At 55.8% G+C, this 14,967-nt stretch overlaps 1 protein-coding gene across 2 annotated transcripts in view; it reads left to right on the top strand.

Annotated features, from left to right (window-relative positions):
- The window catches only part of SRL (sarcalumenin), a 37,041-nt gene that overhangs the window by 10,330 nt on the left and 11,744 nt on the right, over nt 1–14,967 (top strand). Inside the window, exon 2 of one of the 2 annotated variants that reach the window (XM_019987525.2) lies at nt 12,423–13,376. The exons of the other annotated variant lie outside the window; for it this stretch is intronic. Within the exon in view, the coding sequence (XP_019843084.2) occupies nt 12,423–13,376 (954 nt within the window). The remainder of the gene's footprint in view (nt 1–12,422; nt 13,377–14,967) is intronic. 2 annotated transcript variants of the gene reach the window in all.

The raw sequence follows: 14,967 nt of genomic DNA, 5'->3' as shown, positions 1-14,967 counted from the left end.
AACACTCCCAGGGTGACTGTGTCGAATGAATGGATGGACAGCTGGCCGGGGATAGGGAATTTTAGGAATTTTAGTGTCTCGCCTAGTGGTGGTCCTGGGGAGGATCGTGGGGAAGATTTTCCAGCTCCCTGTGGTCGGTCACGTGTGCCCAGGTACAGAGTGAGTTGGAATTGGCACATCTGGAGGGCAGGGGTCTGGTTCCTGGTGGCCCGTCGTGTGATGGAGAGAGGCAGCGAGAACTGAGAACCAGCAGACTCCCCCGGGAGTGCCTGCACCCAGCTCTGCAGTGTCTCCTGCGGGGGAGTGGCCAGAGAGGAGCAGGATGGGGGGCCCTCCTAATACTCAGCAGGCATCACATGCAGAAGGAACATCTGGGTGACCCTCCACCGCCATCTGTGAGGGGGTCACTTCTCAGCCTCCTATGCTCCCCTCGCCGGAAAGAGCCCCCAGCTGCAATGTATCTGGGGCTCCTCAGGGTGGAGTTAGGGGTCCCCAACCCAGAGACTGGGGTGTCAGCCAGCTCTGGAAGCTGGTGGCTGTAGCTCTGTGGTTTGTCCTGGGTCTGGAGGGATGAAGAGGTGGGGGGCAAGTCTCCAGGGTCCCCTCCCCTTTCCAGAAATGCTCACCAGTGAATCCAGTTTATACCCAAATGCCCTACCCCTACCCCAGGAGCTGCTGCAATGAGCTCCTGGGGTCCACATCCCTGTCTGGTGCTGAGACTCCGCTACCAGGACGAAATTTCTCTCTCCCTGCCTGCCACTCCCTCCAATTACCTGCTCTGTCTTTGAGGAGAGGATCTTTATATTCAGGAATCCACATTGGCAGCCACTCCTAGGACCCTTTGATCACAAAATAATAGGCCAGTTAAGTGCCTCCGCCCATGGGTGCTTCTCTGGTTCTGAATCCTGGTTCTGAATTCCTCTCTTCTGGAACTTTGAACTTTCTGATTTGTGGAAAGGCCTTACATTTTGTCACCATTCACCTATCCTCTCCTCCCATCCACCCATCCATGCATGCATGCATCCATCCATTCATCTGTCTGTCCATCCATCCATCCATCCAGTGGCTGTTCTAGATGCCAGGACATACAATCTCTGATAGACAGGCAGTCAGATAAGCAAGTTATCTAGTCTCTTAGACATTTATAGGTACAGTGGAGAAAGAGAGACTAGGATGGAAAGAGGGGGACCGAGGGTTGGGAGGCAGCCTCAGCAGGGTGGCCAGGGAGACCTCACGGAGAAGGTGACAAGGAGCCAGGACTCAGGGGAGGATGGGAGATAGCCAGGCAGTGAGGGGAGCGTTCCCCAGCTGAAAACACAGCATAGGGAGGCAAGCGGGGGCCTGGCACTCCCAGAAGAGCAAAACAAAGAGACAGAAATGGGTGATGGGGAACAGGGCTCAGAGGGTGTGTGCAGAGGAGGGCATGGGGCTCAGGCAGGGGCTGTTCCATAATCCAGGTGAGAGATGACAGTGCCTGCCTGCCTGGGTCCTGGGCTGGCAGTGCTGCTGGGTGGGTGGGGCAGGGGGTCAGGGCTGGTGGGAGGGAAACAGTTAGATTGAGAGATTTTGAAGGTAGACCACAGGTTCAACTAAAGTTTTGGATAAAGAAAAGAATTGTAGATGCTTTATTTTTTAAACAGCTTTCTTGAGATATAATAATTCACGTGTAATACAATTTGCCCAATTAAGTGCACAATTCAATAGTTTTTAATGTATTCACAGAAATGGGCAACCATCAGCGTCATTTTAGAAGGGCTGTTGGCTGGGAGCAGAACAAGGGGCAGGCCTGGTCCACACTTTGCACCCAGTAGGTTCCTGGGAAGATGGGTATAGGTTGACTGCCAAGGTCAAGGCCCAAGGACAGTGGTTCTCAGATTCTAGCATGTGTGAGAATCACCTGGGTGCTCGTTAAAAAAGCAGACTCTGGACTTCACTGCTAGTCCCGTTGTCGAGACTTCACTCTTGCTATGCAGGGTGTGTTGGTTTGATCCCTGGTCAGGGAACTAGATTCCGCAAGCCACCACTAAGGATTCACATGCTGCAACAAAAGATCCCTTATGCTGCAGTTAACACCTGGTGTAGTCAAAAAAAAAAAAAGGCTGTCACATTGGCTGACAGGCGCTGTGGGGACACAGAGCAGAAGCCCCTCAGTACCAAGTCTAGGGATGTGTCCCAGGGGTTCGGCCTCGAAGCTGAGGTCTGAAGCGGGAGCTGGAATTAGCCAGGCAGCACTGGGGAGCTGGGAGAGAGGAACCGACTGGTGTTGGGGAGGCTGACCCGAAATCCTGCAGCCAGATCTGTGGGAAGCAGAAAGTGTTCTGGGTGCGCGGTAGCCTGGCTGTCAGCAGACCCATCACAGGTTAGGTCGTGTCTCCCAAAAAGATATGCCGAAATCCTAACCTCAGCATCTCAGAGGGCGGCCACTTTTGGAAATAGGCTTGTTGCAGATGTAGTAAGCTCGTGTGACTGGTGTCCTGAGAGGAAGAGGAGGAGAGACAAAGAATGGAGGCAGGGGGAACAGGCCGTGATTGACACAGGGCAAGGTGGGCGAGACTGGAGATGCCCATTGATGAGCCAAGGGCTGTTGAGAGCCGTCCAAGCTGGAGGGCAGGAAGGCACCACTCCTAGAACCTTGGGGAAACAGGGCCCCTTGATATTGGACTTCTGGCCCCAGAACCATGAGGGGATACGTTTCTGTTCCTTTAAGCCACCAGGTTGCAGGACTTTGTTACAGTAACTTCAGGAAAGGAATACAAGACCAGGTTCAGGTTTTGTGCAGGGACTTGGGAGTCTTGTCCGGCGGGGGTGGGCGGCCCCCTGGGCAGGTGGCCTGCTGGAGCCTCAAGTGCAGTCTGGTGGAGTCTGGCTGGCAGCAATGACCAGGAAGGGTCACCCTGGGGACAGTGTGTGCGGAATGTCCACTCGCTCTTGCCCCGCCCTCTGTCCTGCCCTTGGCCTTAACCTTCCCCTCCCAGGGGAGACCCGAGAACTAAGGAATCGGTGACTGGCCCTGGCCCTCTGCATGGCCACCAGGTACCAGAGGAAGAAGACGTTCCTGCACGATCAGAGCCCCGTCTGGAGTTTTAGTGTTTGAAGAGACGAGGAGTACCTGGGTCCTCGGTGACACTGGGTTCACATGAGAAGGAAGCTGCTCTCAGGTTTAACTGCCTTCATGATTCCTCCCCGGAGTGGGGAGGTCCTGAGAGGGAGCCAGACCCTGGCTTCCTGGGAAAGTGTGGCCCACGTGTCCGAGGCTACAAACGGGAAACGAGTCTACTTCCAGAGGAGATGTGGATTTCCAGACCGTTCCACCAGAGAGCAGCCTGGGTGTTCCAGACATCTTTGTCTATGGAGTCCAAGCTCTGGAGCTATGAGTGAGGGTAACAGATGGTTGCCTGCTCTGTTAACCATCCATTACCAGTTGATCAATGCTCTGGAGGCTTTGGGGGTTGGTGCAGTTCAAGGAGCAGCGGGTGGGAGGTGGTCTTCTGCCCTTCCTCTGTGACCCCAGGTCTTCTCCAAGTATGTGTCCAGATTTGTGCTCAGGGGCCCAGCCTGATATCAGCGCCCTCCCCTGGCCCTTTCTGGGAGGCTGCACTTTATAGGGGAATGGATGGGTGATCCCAGGAACACCGGGCCCCAGGGATGGGGTGATTCTTGGGTGTAAGGGGTTAGAAATATCAGGTTGACAGGGACACCATTACCATTTGGAGCCTCCCTGAAAGGCCAGAGCTAGAAGCCTAGGAGCCATCCCTTTACATCTGGCTTTGCCCCAAGGGGCTTGGCAACATACGGGCAGGTTCTTTTCGGTCTCTGGGCCTCAGTCTCCTCATCTGTGAAATGAGAAAGCTGGGTTAGAGAATTCCTAAGTTTCCTTTTAGTTCAACAAGGCTGTAATAGGAAAACCACCCTAAGGCTGAACAACGAGACGAGCTCGGGGGCCATGAACCTAAAGATTCAGAGGTAGAACCTGCCAGTCTCGAATTTGGGGAAGCCCTTTGGGAGAGAAGGCAGAGGATCTGGCATCATGGCTGTGGGCAGCGGCTCTGCTGGAAGGGTCCACAGGGTGGAGTATCCCCTGTGTTGCTGCTGCCCCAGCTTCTCCTATTGGCTTGACCTTCCTCTGCAGTCTCCTCCGAGTGGACCTAGGCCTGGGGGGCCCCTGAGGGTGGGATCTGCTAAGGATGATGCCTCACTCCCGAGCAGGCGGGAGAGGGCCTGGGGCTGCTGAGGGGGCAGGGCTGCTGGCGGCGCCCAGGCCAAGGGCCGGCTGGCCGTGGTTGGGCCGGGCAGAGCAGTGTACAAGGCACCTGCCCCGAGCTGCCAAGTGCCGCTGAGCGGGAGCTGGAGCCGCCCTCAATCAGCTCAGGTGCAGCCAGAGCTGTGTCTCGAGGCCCGAATTGCTCCTGAAGGGCTTGATGCTCCCTGTGCTCACTGGTCAGAGGGATGGTGTCGAGGCTGCTTGGGCCCCCAAAGTGGCCTGTCTCCCACTGTGCTGCCATTTCCCAGAGCGGGGAAAGGCCTTCACCTGTCCTCATGCCGATGTGACCCCTCACGCACCTTTGCGTTGGGGTGAAACGCAGGGCCACCTCGGAGTGACAGGAGGGGCCTGGGAGGCAGAGGACAGAGGGGGAGCTGTGCATGGTCGTGGAAGTTTCTGAGTGAGTCAGGGCTGCGTGGAAGTGGGAGTCAGTGACCGCAGGAGTTAGCCTGGGGCTCGGCAGGATAAAGTCCAGGCACAGGCGTGCCAGTAGCTCAGCCTTGTTCCTGTCCCAGGCCAGCGGGAACCGCAGAGAGCAGGGACACCCACAGCTCCTCTCTGAGCTGCTTCCGGCTGGAAAAGGGGGAGAAGGACCCGGGGCAGAAAGACCTCACCTGGCCCATGGATGAACCACTTAGAAATGAGGTTGAGAGGAGTAGGGTGCAAGTGAGCCAGGGTGGCTCTCATCCGAAGCCAGTTCTGTTTTGCCCTATCCAGTGAACTTGGGATTCAACCTGGCATCTTTGCTCATCTAGGAAATTATTATTATTATACTTGACATTTGTAGAATGCTTTTTTTTTTTTTTTTGGTTCTGTACCAACTTTCGGGCTTTTAATTCCCTGAACCTGGGCCCACGGCAGTGAAAGTGCCAAGTCCTAACCACTGGGCTGCTGAAGAATTCCCCGTAGAGTGTTTTAAACATCACCTGATGTTTAAAATACTCCGAAGAGGTTGGCAGAGCAGGTATCGTTCCCTGCTGCATTTTATGGGGGGAAGGAGCTGGGTGCAAGTCAGTGAGGGGCAGCCTATATACTAACCGCATGGGTGGTGAGGAAGATGTCAAGGAGCAGAGCCCAGCTCTCCTGGCTTCTGACTGAGTCCAGAAGGATCAGTCTGGCTCTGGGTCTCGTGGCAAAGGAAAGCCCTGAGATGAGGGCATGGCCCAGGAAGGTGTCAGATCAAGTTCCTTAGCTCAAGAACCAAGCTGACTTCCCCCTACTTCCCCGGCCTGGGGAGGAGGTGGGTCTGTGCCCTTGCTCCCCAACCTGCCAAGCCCACGACGACGGCTCTGAGCTGAACCCAAGGCGTCCATCTGACAGGGGCCTCCGGGAGCCACTCTCCTCTAGCCCCCGGCAGGTCACCTCTTGTCCGGTGCCCCAGAGTTAGACCATCAGTCCTCCCAGAGGTGGTCCTCACGCTCCCAGGAAGGTTGTTTCTTTGGGTGGGGAGGTGGAGGTGGGGGAGGCTACCTGCCTACCTCAGCCCGTCTCAGAATCCAGCCTGTGTCCCTACTCCCTGCCTTTCCCCCCGACCCAGCTAGGCCCCTCTGAATGGAGGAAGCATTGCCAACAATTCCTTCGAGGATCTGTGCTCCCTTGAGGCAGGGAAAGCCGTGTGCTCCATGGAGTGTCCAGTCAGTCCCCCAGGGCTTAAGGCTTAATGTCCTACTTCTTCCAAAGGTACTTGCCTTTTGAAAGTGAGTGCTTACCCTTATCCATGAATCCTCTGGGCATCAGTGTATACACCACAGCTGTGGAATCCTGGGCAAATTTCCCAGTGTACCTCCTGAACTGAGAATTCCTGGGAATTAGGGGTGGGGAATGGGGATGGAGTTATTCTGTCAGTCTCTGGACTTTATGGGTTAAGAACAATTGTGTTAAAGTCTTGAGCATGGTTTTCAAAGCAAGGAAGAAGAGGGCAGGCTGAGAAGTTGCTGTCCTTCTGAGGTTGACTCACCCCCTCTCATTCCGAGGTTGGTGGAGAGCAACCAGGCACAGGAACAGCGCATGAGACTTGGAGTTGGTACAGAGATGGGTCCCAGAACCAGCCCGCTGCTGACTAGCCTAACTAGTCCTGTGGTCTTGGGATAATCATTTATCAGAGTTCTAGGATCCTGACCAGTGAAATCAAACCAGTTGGTCTGTGCGGAGGTCCCCTCTGACCCCCTATCCCATGGTTCCCACTGGCCGCTGCCCTTGTCATCCTGCCCCATGCCCTGGGTGAATCATTTTGGGGCTAGAGTCCAGCCTGGGACAAGCTGTCCTGGTGGGATTAGCCTTGACTTTAGGAGCTTGGCCAGGAAGCCAAAGAACCTTCTGAGAACGGCTGCCTGCCGGGGCCCCTTGAGGAGGGTGTCCACAGAATGGTGAGGGAGAGGGCCTTAGGGTCCCCGGGGGGAAGTGGGCACTTCCCTCCTAAGTTCCTTTCCAGTATCAGCATCTGTAAACCATCTGAAGTCTCATTTGTGAAGCGAAGGAACAAGGGGCCTTGAGTGGCGAATATTTACTCCATAAAATAAGGTCGAGAAAAAATGTGATGCCAGAGGGGCCGCTGCCATCTGCTCAGTCCAGGAGCGTGCAGGGACGCAGAAGTGTCAGCCTGCCGTCGTGAACGTGAACTCCGAAGTGCTCTCTGCTGTACCTGAGGCACCGCCGGTGAGACACCCAAGTGTCTGGGCAGAGGAAAGCCTAGTGAAAGACAGGGGACTCCCTGGGCACCCTGACCAGTATTCTTGGCTCCTGGGGGCAGACGTGTCTGGAGGTAGAAGTGGAAAGGAATTGTGCCCCCGGGGACTTTTTTTTTTTTTTTTTTTTTTACCACATGTGCATTCTGGGGTATGAGTAATGGTATATCTTACCTGTGATGATCTCTTTTCTCCTGAGGTCCAGTCCCAACCTCAGGACAGATTGTCTGACACTTGGGGGTGGCCCGGAGCAGAGCTTCTCACATGCAGGTGTTCGTTAGAATCACCTTGTGAAACACCCGGATTCACACTGACCCAACCCTGGACACGGGGCATCTTTGTCAGGAAAGCCCTGCAGGGCTTGGGTACCACTTGCCACAGGCAAGAGATCTCGGGTGTTGTTTCTTGGTGAGAATGCTAGCCCATCCCTGGATGGCCTGTCAAGCCCACGCTGGACTTTCCTGTGTCTGCTTCCTCCTTTCCAGAGAAGTGAATAATCAGTTAATAATCCTTGCTTTCCCTGCTTCAGAGGACCACTGGGGGGTGAAGAAGAACACAGAGCTATTTGAGGGGAAGCCTGAAATTCAGTGTGAAGGTCAGATGGCCTCTAGCTCCCTGCTGGGCGCATGTTGATCAGCAAAGTGAAAAGATGCTGTTGGGGAGGCTTCTTGGGCTGTTAGAGGAAATGAGCAAGAGGAGGAATTCTCAGGAAAAAGGCAGCGGAGGCAGAATAGTGGTTGTCACACCCTCCTTAGGCAGTAGGGCAAACAGACCCAAGGAGAGCTGGCTGGGCAGGAAGTACCAAGGGGGTGGCTGAACCCTAGCTCCTTCATCTCCCCTCACCCCCTAGACCCTTCCATGGAACCCTAGCACCCCATGGGACATGGTCTGTGGGATCAGAAAGAACTCTAGACTGAGGGCCATGACCTTGGGCTCTGTCCCAACCCTACCCCTCACCTTGAGCAAGTCTCTAAACCTCCCCGGCCAGAGCTTCCTCCTCTGTAATGGACTCACCAAGGCCCCGGGCAATTCCACAGTAATCTGAGTCCCTGTGAAAGCATTTGGGAACAGTTAGGAGCTGGAAAAAAAAATCTGGTGTTTGGCAGTGGAGAGAGGAACTGAGCCTGGGGCCCCCACTGAGGCTATGGGCAGGGGAGCAGCTGAGCAGCTGACTCCTGCAGAGAAAGGCTGATGACAAAGAGGGTGTCAGGAGAGAAAACGGAGCCAGTTTATGCTGTGCCCTGCCCCGGGGCACCTGTCGGGCTCAGGGGCCTTCCTTGATCTCCAGGGTTGAGCCAGGGGCTTGCTATTTGCATACGCTGACGTTAGCACCCAGGCTTGCCTGGGGCCTGGGTGGCTACCTTGGCAGCAGCACATACAGTGTGGTACTGCATGTTCTGGGAGAGCCTGAGACCCATCTTACCAGGCTCTCAACCTGGCCAGGGTGTCCTGGGTCCTCTGCGCCCCCCACCCCTCCTCCGGGGCCACTGGGGGGGCTTCCACAAGAATTTGAGGAAGTCAGGGTGGGTGGTTTGATGTCACAGAATTGAACTAAGTTTAACCAGAGGCTCTTTAAGCCTCTGAGCTGCTTCCAGGAGGAGAGATTGGACCCAATGGCACAGCTGCTTCCTGGGCTTTGAGCTCTAGAGACCCAATGGCACAGCTTGTTTCATTGAGAGACTTTCTCTCAGAGAAGTTATTTTTAGCCTGGGAAGGAAGATCATGGGGATGAAGTCATCACCCTCGCTCTTTGTCACTGGAAGGGCAGGCGAAGCTTGGCCCTAAGTCATAAAAACCAGGGAAGAGTATGGATGTAAATAAGTAAACACACATGCACACACCTGAGTTCCTGTCTAGGGCCCAGGTGTGGAAATACACAGCAGTGCAAAGGTCATGTGTATCCCGAGAGTCTGCGCTCCTTATCTCCCTTCAGATGACGTAGCCCTCCCACCTCCACTGGGCCAGAGGATGTTCTGAGAATAGCAGAAATGCTGCAGGTAGTCAGACCCAGAGTCCCTTCAGCCTGGTATCATCACCACCATCAACACTATCACATCACCATCACTATCACTGTCACCATTACTTTGGCCACTTGATGAGAAGAGCAGACTCAATGGAAAAGACCCTGATGCTGGGGAAGACTGAGGGCAGGAGGAGAAGGGGATGACAGAGGATGAGATGGATGGATGCCATCACCGACTCGATGGACATGAATTTGAGCAAACTCAGGAAGACAGTGAAGGACAGGGAAGCCTGGCATGCTGCAGTCCATGGGGTCACAAAGAGTCAGGCACGACTTAGCAACTGAATGACAACAGTCACCATTATCATCCTCAGTACCACCACCATCATGACCATCCCCATCACCATTATCATCATCACCACCAGCATCACCATTACTAGCAACATCGCCATCATCACCATCTTCATTATCATCACCACCAGCATCAACAGCATTAACAGCAGAGGGTGACGGGGCCTGTTGAAAGAGGCTGGACTCCCCAGAGGAGAAGCCCTGATCACTGCTATTCCAAGGTCATTTGCTAAGCCCTGGTGACCCATCTAATTTGGAAGCCTCCAGTGGGCACATGAGTGGAGAGAGGCCAGGAGCAGAAGCCTTGGGGTCAGGGTTATTTGGCTGGGTAGCATTTCCCTTCTGCAGAGGATCTTTCCAACCCAGGGATCAAACTCAGGTCTCCCACATTGCAGGCAGATTCTTTACCAGCTGAGCCACAAGGGAAGCCCAAGAATACTGGAGTGGGTAGCCTATCCATTCTCCAGCCAATCTTCCCGACCCAGGAATTGAACCAGCGTCTCCTGCATTGCAGGCAGATTCTTTACCAACTGAGTTATGAGGGAAGCCCCTGAGTAGAATCACCCCCGCTAATTTTTTGGAGGGGGTTACAGTCCTGATGCTGGGGCTACACCCTGGACTAATTAATTCAATGAGAACCTTCAAGGAGGGGGAGAGGAGTGGGATCAAGAACCAGGTGTTTCCACATACAGACAGTGGCGAGAACCACGGGTTTAGAGGCAGTTTTATAGGCTCAGGTTGACTAGTAATCCTGAGTCAGTGGTTCTGGGCTGGGGCCTGAGAGTTGGCATCTCTACTGATTCTCCCACCTGCTGATGCTGCAGGTGCCTGGACCACAGGCTGAGGAGTGTTGGGAGGGGTGCGGGGTGGGGTAGGGGGCGGGGGAGAACCCCCCGCTGCAGGATCAGAGAATCTCCTTTGCAGTTCCGAAGTTAAATGGCCTCAGCCGGTTGCTAGCTGTGTGATGTTGGGGGCAAGACATTCAGTGCCTCTGATTCCAGTCCTCTCATCTGTAAAATAGGGGTGAGTAAGACTTGTTTCACAGAAGCAAGCAAATAGAGTAAGATCAAGTTCATGTTTTATACATCCAGTGCTCAAGCACTGCCTGGCACCCTGAATAATTGTCCAAATGTATCTCATATGATATCTATATATCTATCTTACTGCTCAAAGGCCTGTCTATCTCTTGATGCTAAGTCGCTTCAGTCGTGTCCGACTCTCTGCAATCCCATAGACGGCAGCCCACCAGGCTCCCCCATCCCTGGGATTCTCCAGGCAAGAACACTGGAGTGGGTTGCCATTTCCTTCTCCAATGCATGAAAGTGAAAAGTGAGAGTGAAGTCACTCAGTCGTGTCGGACCCTTTGTGACCCCATGGACTGAAGCCCACCAGGCTCCTCTGTCCTCTGTCCTCTGGGATCCTCCAGGCAAGAGTATTGGAGTGGGTTGCCATTGCCTTCTCCATGTCAATCTCTTGGGTTAAACCAAATTCCTGCCATAGATTTTTATTTCCCCAGAGGTTGGGGGCAGGGCAGATAGAGATTCAGGCAGAAGAATGAGGACTTACAGGTATTCAGGTGGTAATGAAAGAAAATTTTAATGCGTTAGCTCCCCAACTAAGGGACCAGGAATTCTGAATGTACCCAAATCTCCCCATGGACCTCTTCACAGCACTTTGTGGGGTTGAGGGTGGGGGGTGGGTCAGGCAGGTTCTCAGCCTACAATCCAGGAGCCAGAGCAGGTGCATCCAGGGAGGGCAGAGGTACCAGTCAGAAGGGACTCCCATGTGCTCCCCTCAACATAGCATGGCATGGAAGGCCTGGACAAGGAGTGGGCAGTTCTAGGTTCCACTTGCCCACTAGCCACCTGGTGTTTTGGGCAAATCAAACACTCTCTCTAGACCTTCAGCTCTGAAATCTGGTTGATAGTAATAACGGAGGTGAAAGGGGTCACAAACGTGAGTGGAGGGAGTATTACATCAACATATGGGCTCCTTTATAATGAAAGGCACCCAAACTTCCCATCCTTCTGAATTTGATAGCAGACTGTGTCTGTGGGGATTAATGAGAAACTATTTGTGCCTGGCCCTTAAGAGGCTTCCCCAACTTTCAGGGAACAAGGGGGTGGGTACTCCCAAGAAGTGGCTTTTCTTTGTGGGAGGCAGAGCCGAGCTGGCACTGAGGCAGGATGCTCCTTCCTCAGAAAGAGTCCTGTGAAACGAGGGAGACCCAGGAGCATCTCAGCGACCCTGAGGCAGGGCCCCCACTTTGCCCTCATCCCCATGTGCCTGCAATGTCCGGCTCTGCAGGGCTCCTCCTTAAACACATCCCCACCTGGGTGGGAGGGCTCGGAAGTACTAGACCCCACCCTCTGTTCTGACCCCACTGTCCAAATGCATCACACTCATCCCTTGACAGAGGCTCCTGGCACATTCTGGGACCCTACCTGCCCTCTGCTTTGCCCTCCCAGTGCCCCTGGCTCTCCCCTTAAAGCCCTCGGCCCTTAGAAGGGGATCCCCTCGGAAGGGGTTGGTGAAGGCCATCGAGAAGCCCAGGCCTGCCCCCATGGGTATCTCCTCCTGCCACACGTCCCCTCTAATCTAAGGTAGAGAGGCCAGAAGATGCTTGCCCTTAAGAGGACAGAGTTGGATGTGTGACTTAATAAGGTTGGGAGCCATAAGTAATCCCCCGAGTGCTGTGCCCCGTAACCCAAGAGGACCTGGCCCGCAGGCACCTGTTTTCACTCCTTTGCGGATAGCAGTATAAAAAGCACGCTGCTTAATGACTCTAGGAACTGACCAGGGGTGGCAGTTCCCATCGGCCCTGTCTTGGAAAGATCTGCCGGGCGAGCCAGGCTGCACGTGCCCGCCCGCACGGTTGAGGAAGGACTGGAAGGGCGGCGCCCAGCTTCCATCCCCCCGGGATGCCGGGGCGGGGCTGGGGCGGGTCAGCTGGTCGCTCAGAGCCCAGGCTCGGGTCAGGAGGGGGCACGCCCGCTCTGCCGGCCACTCGGGGCGGTTCCGAAGACGAGGGAGGGAGGAGCCCCACCGTCCCCGCAGGTCCGCACCGCTCTGCCTCTGGGAGACAGGCTGAGTTTTTAGAGTTGTGAGAAGCAAAGCGCGTGCCAACCCCTTGACACTGACCCCTCGTGTTCTGATCATCTAGAACTGCAAGTTTCCGCTTCGGGTGGCACGGAAGATGTTGGCAATTTGTTGGAGAATCATTTCTCTGCCGGAGACGCAAGTCTAGAGGAGAAAGAAAGGGCGCTTCGGGCAGAGGCGGCCCCTGGAGAGACGCGCCCGCTCCTTCACCCCCCAGAAGGCGGGGAGGATGGGAGCTCGGAGAAGACAGCGGCCGACGGCCTGAGCTCTGATCCCGATCCCGATCCCGAAGCCAGCCTCTCCAACGCCTCGGCCTCCGAGTCTGCTGCCCCCGGGGAACCTGCGGGGCCCGGGGCGGAAGATGCGGGCCCGCCGGGAGCAGCGAGCGCCCTTCCCCCAGGAAGGGAGGGGGAGCCCGGGGAGGAGGAAGGGGCGCGGGAGCTCAGCTCCGGAGAGGGCCCAGGACAGGAGGCGGAGGGACCGGCTGGGAGCGGCGAGGTCCCCGAGGAAGCTGCGGAGGCGCTAGGGGAAGCAGCGGCGGGGTCCCCAGAGCCTGAGAACTCAGAGGACTCTCCCAGCCAGGAGGTCGAGACAGGAGGGGAGGGCAGCCCAGGGCCCGGTCTGGAGCCAGAAGTGACTGATGGAGCCGCGGATGTGGACGCAGAAGCCGCGCAGAGGACGGAGGACCAGGCGGAACCCAGCTTCATCTCGGCCGCGGCCGCGGAAGACGCTGCCGCTCGCGAAGAGGAGGGGGGCTCCCGGGAGCACCCGAACGAGGCCTCCTCTGAAGAAGAGGGGGGTGAAGAATCCGAAGAGGAGAGTGGCGACGAAGAGGACAGCGGCGACGGGGCTAGTTCGGAAGAAGCCGGGGGCGCCTCGGAGGAGGAGGAAGCCGAGAAAGAAGCTGGGGAAGGAGCCCACGCGGCAGCGGGAAGCGCGAGCCCCGGGGAGGAGGGGTCCCCGGAGGAATCGCCCGAGGGTGCCGACGCGCAGGAGCCCAAGGAGGAGGGGCCACAGGGTAGGGGGGCGTCCCGAGGCTGCCCACCTCCCCCCGCCCGGCACCTCGACGGTGGGGGCTGCTTCGGGCATTTTGGCGGCTGCAGTCCTCCCGGAGGTTTTGTATGTAGAGGCAGACAGGGACCCGCAGGGCGGGCGGGAGAGCCTCTAGCCAACCGCGGGGGTCGTGGGGCATAGGCCCCATGGGGGTTCCCGGCCCTCTGGGTGCCTCCAGGCTGTTCCTTAATCACTTATCCCCACTTCAGAGAGATCCACTGAGAGCCTGCACCTTGGAGGGCCCAGAGGAACCTGGTTACATCTGAGTTAGGCCATCAGAAACTTATCCGTTAGAGTCCCTCCTTTAACACAGACCAGTGCTTAAACCCCAAGGACAAGGGACACAGGGGCAGGATTTGAGGCCGAAGGCAGGCTGGTGAGTGTGAGGGGCATTGGGGGACCACGTTGGTCGGCTAGCTCCTGGGACCTCCACTTGAAGACTAGGTCATGTCAGGATCCTTAAACACTGGGCTGGCTGAGACACTAACGTCCAGCAGATGTCTGTCCGGCAGATGTCTGTTCTGCAGATGAGTGGCTGCAGCAGCCACTCTCCAGGCTAGGGGACAGGGTGGGGGGATGGAAGTGGGCAGGACCTAAGCTATTGGGCAGCATTAGAGGCGTGTCCAGCACTGGCCTCATCCACTGAGTACGCTGACCTGGACCCGGAATTGGCTTAGGTAGGATGGAGGCACTGGAGTCAGTCTTCAGTTTCCAATGCAGGTTTCCTTGCAAGAACTTCATTTCCACACTGGTAGGGTATTTGCAATGGGGGACCCTTCCCCTTAGCTCCCAGATCTGGGTCTGATGGCAGAAAGGATCACCCTGTCAAGACACATTGATTATTCTCTGCTCCCATCCCTCCTGGAACTGGTCTCCCCTTGTTCCCACAGGCCAGGTCCATCCTCCTTCCATCACCTAAAATTCTTTGTGCAATTAGCCCAGGATTAAAAAAAAAATGGCTGTGATGTTAAGAGGCCTGGGAATGTGAGCACCCCTCCCTGGGAGCCTCAGGTGGTCACGGGCACCTCTGGCTGGGTCAGAAGCAACAGTGTACCCCCACTCCCTCCCCCCTCTCCCTACTCCCCCTCCGCTCCCCAAGACTGCCTGTAGCGGCTCTTCCTGATGAAATGCTCACTTGACCAAGCCAGTGGTCCACCTAGAAACTGAAAGGCAGTCTCCTATAAACTACTCCTTCTCCTGTCCTGGATCTCAGCTCACAGGCACCCCTCAGGAAATTTTCCAACTTTCCCTAAGATGTCATAGGCACACGTCTTAGGCCCTCCCAGCTTTCGGACTCTTTCCTCCCAAAGCCACATCGATGCCTGTAATTGTATTGCTTTTCAGGTTACTTCTCCCCCTCTCCCTGCAGACTGTGGAAAACTCCACGTGGGCAGAGCTGGGTCGGTTTGGGGCACCACAGCATTCACAGTGCAATGCTCCATGCTTGGCGCGTGTATAGTAGGTGCTCAGTCAACATTTGCTGAACACCTAGAATCGTGGAGCTTCACAGATGTTGAGTTTGGATTTTCAAAGTCCCTCCTAGAGACAGAACTCCG

The sequence above is a fragment of the Bos indicus genome, chromosome 25, assembly GCF_029378745.1.
Source record: "Bos indicus isolate NIAB-ARS_2022 breed Sahiwal x Tharparkar chromosome 25, NIAB-ARS_B.indTharparkar_mat_pri_1.0, whole genome shotgun sequence".
NCBI lineage: Eukaryota > Metazoa > Chordata > Mammalia > Artiodactyla > Bovidae > Bos > Bos indicus.
The sequence above is the reverse complement of the archived record's forward strand: the minus strand, read 5'-3'. Positions and strand labels throughout refer to the sequence as shown.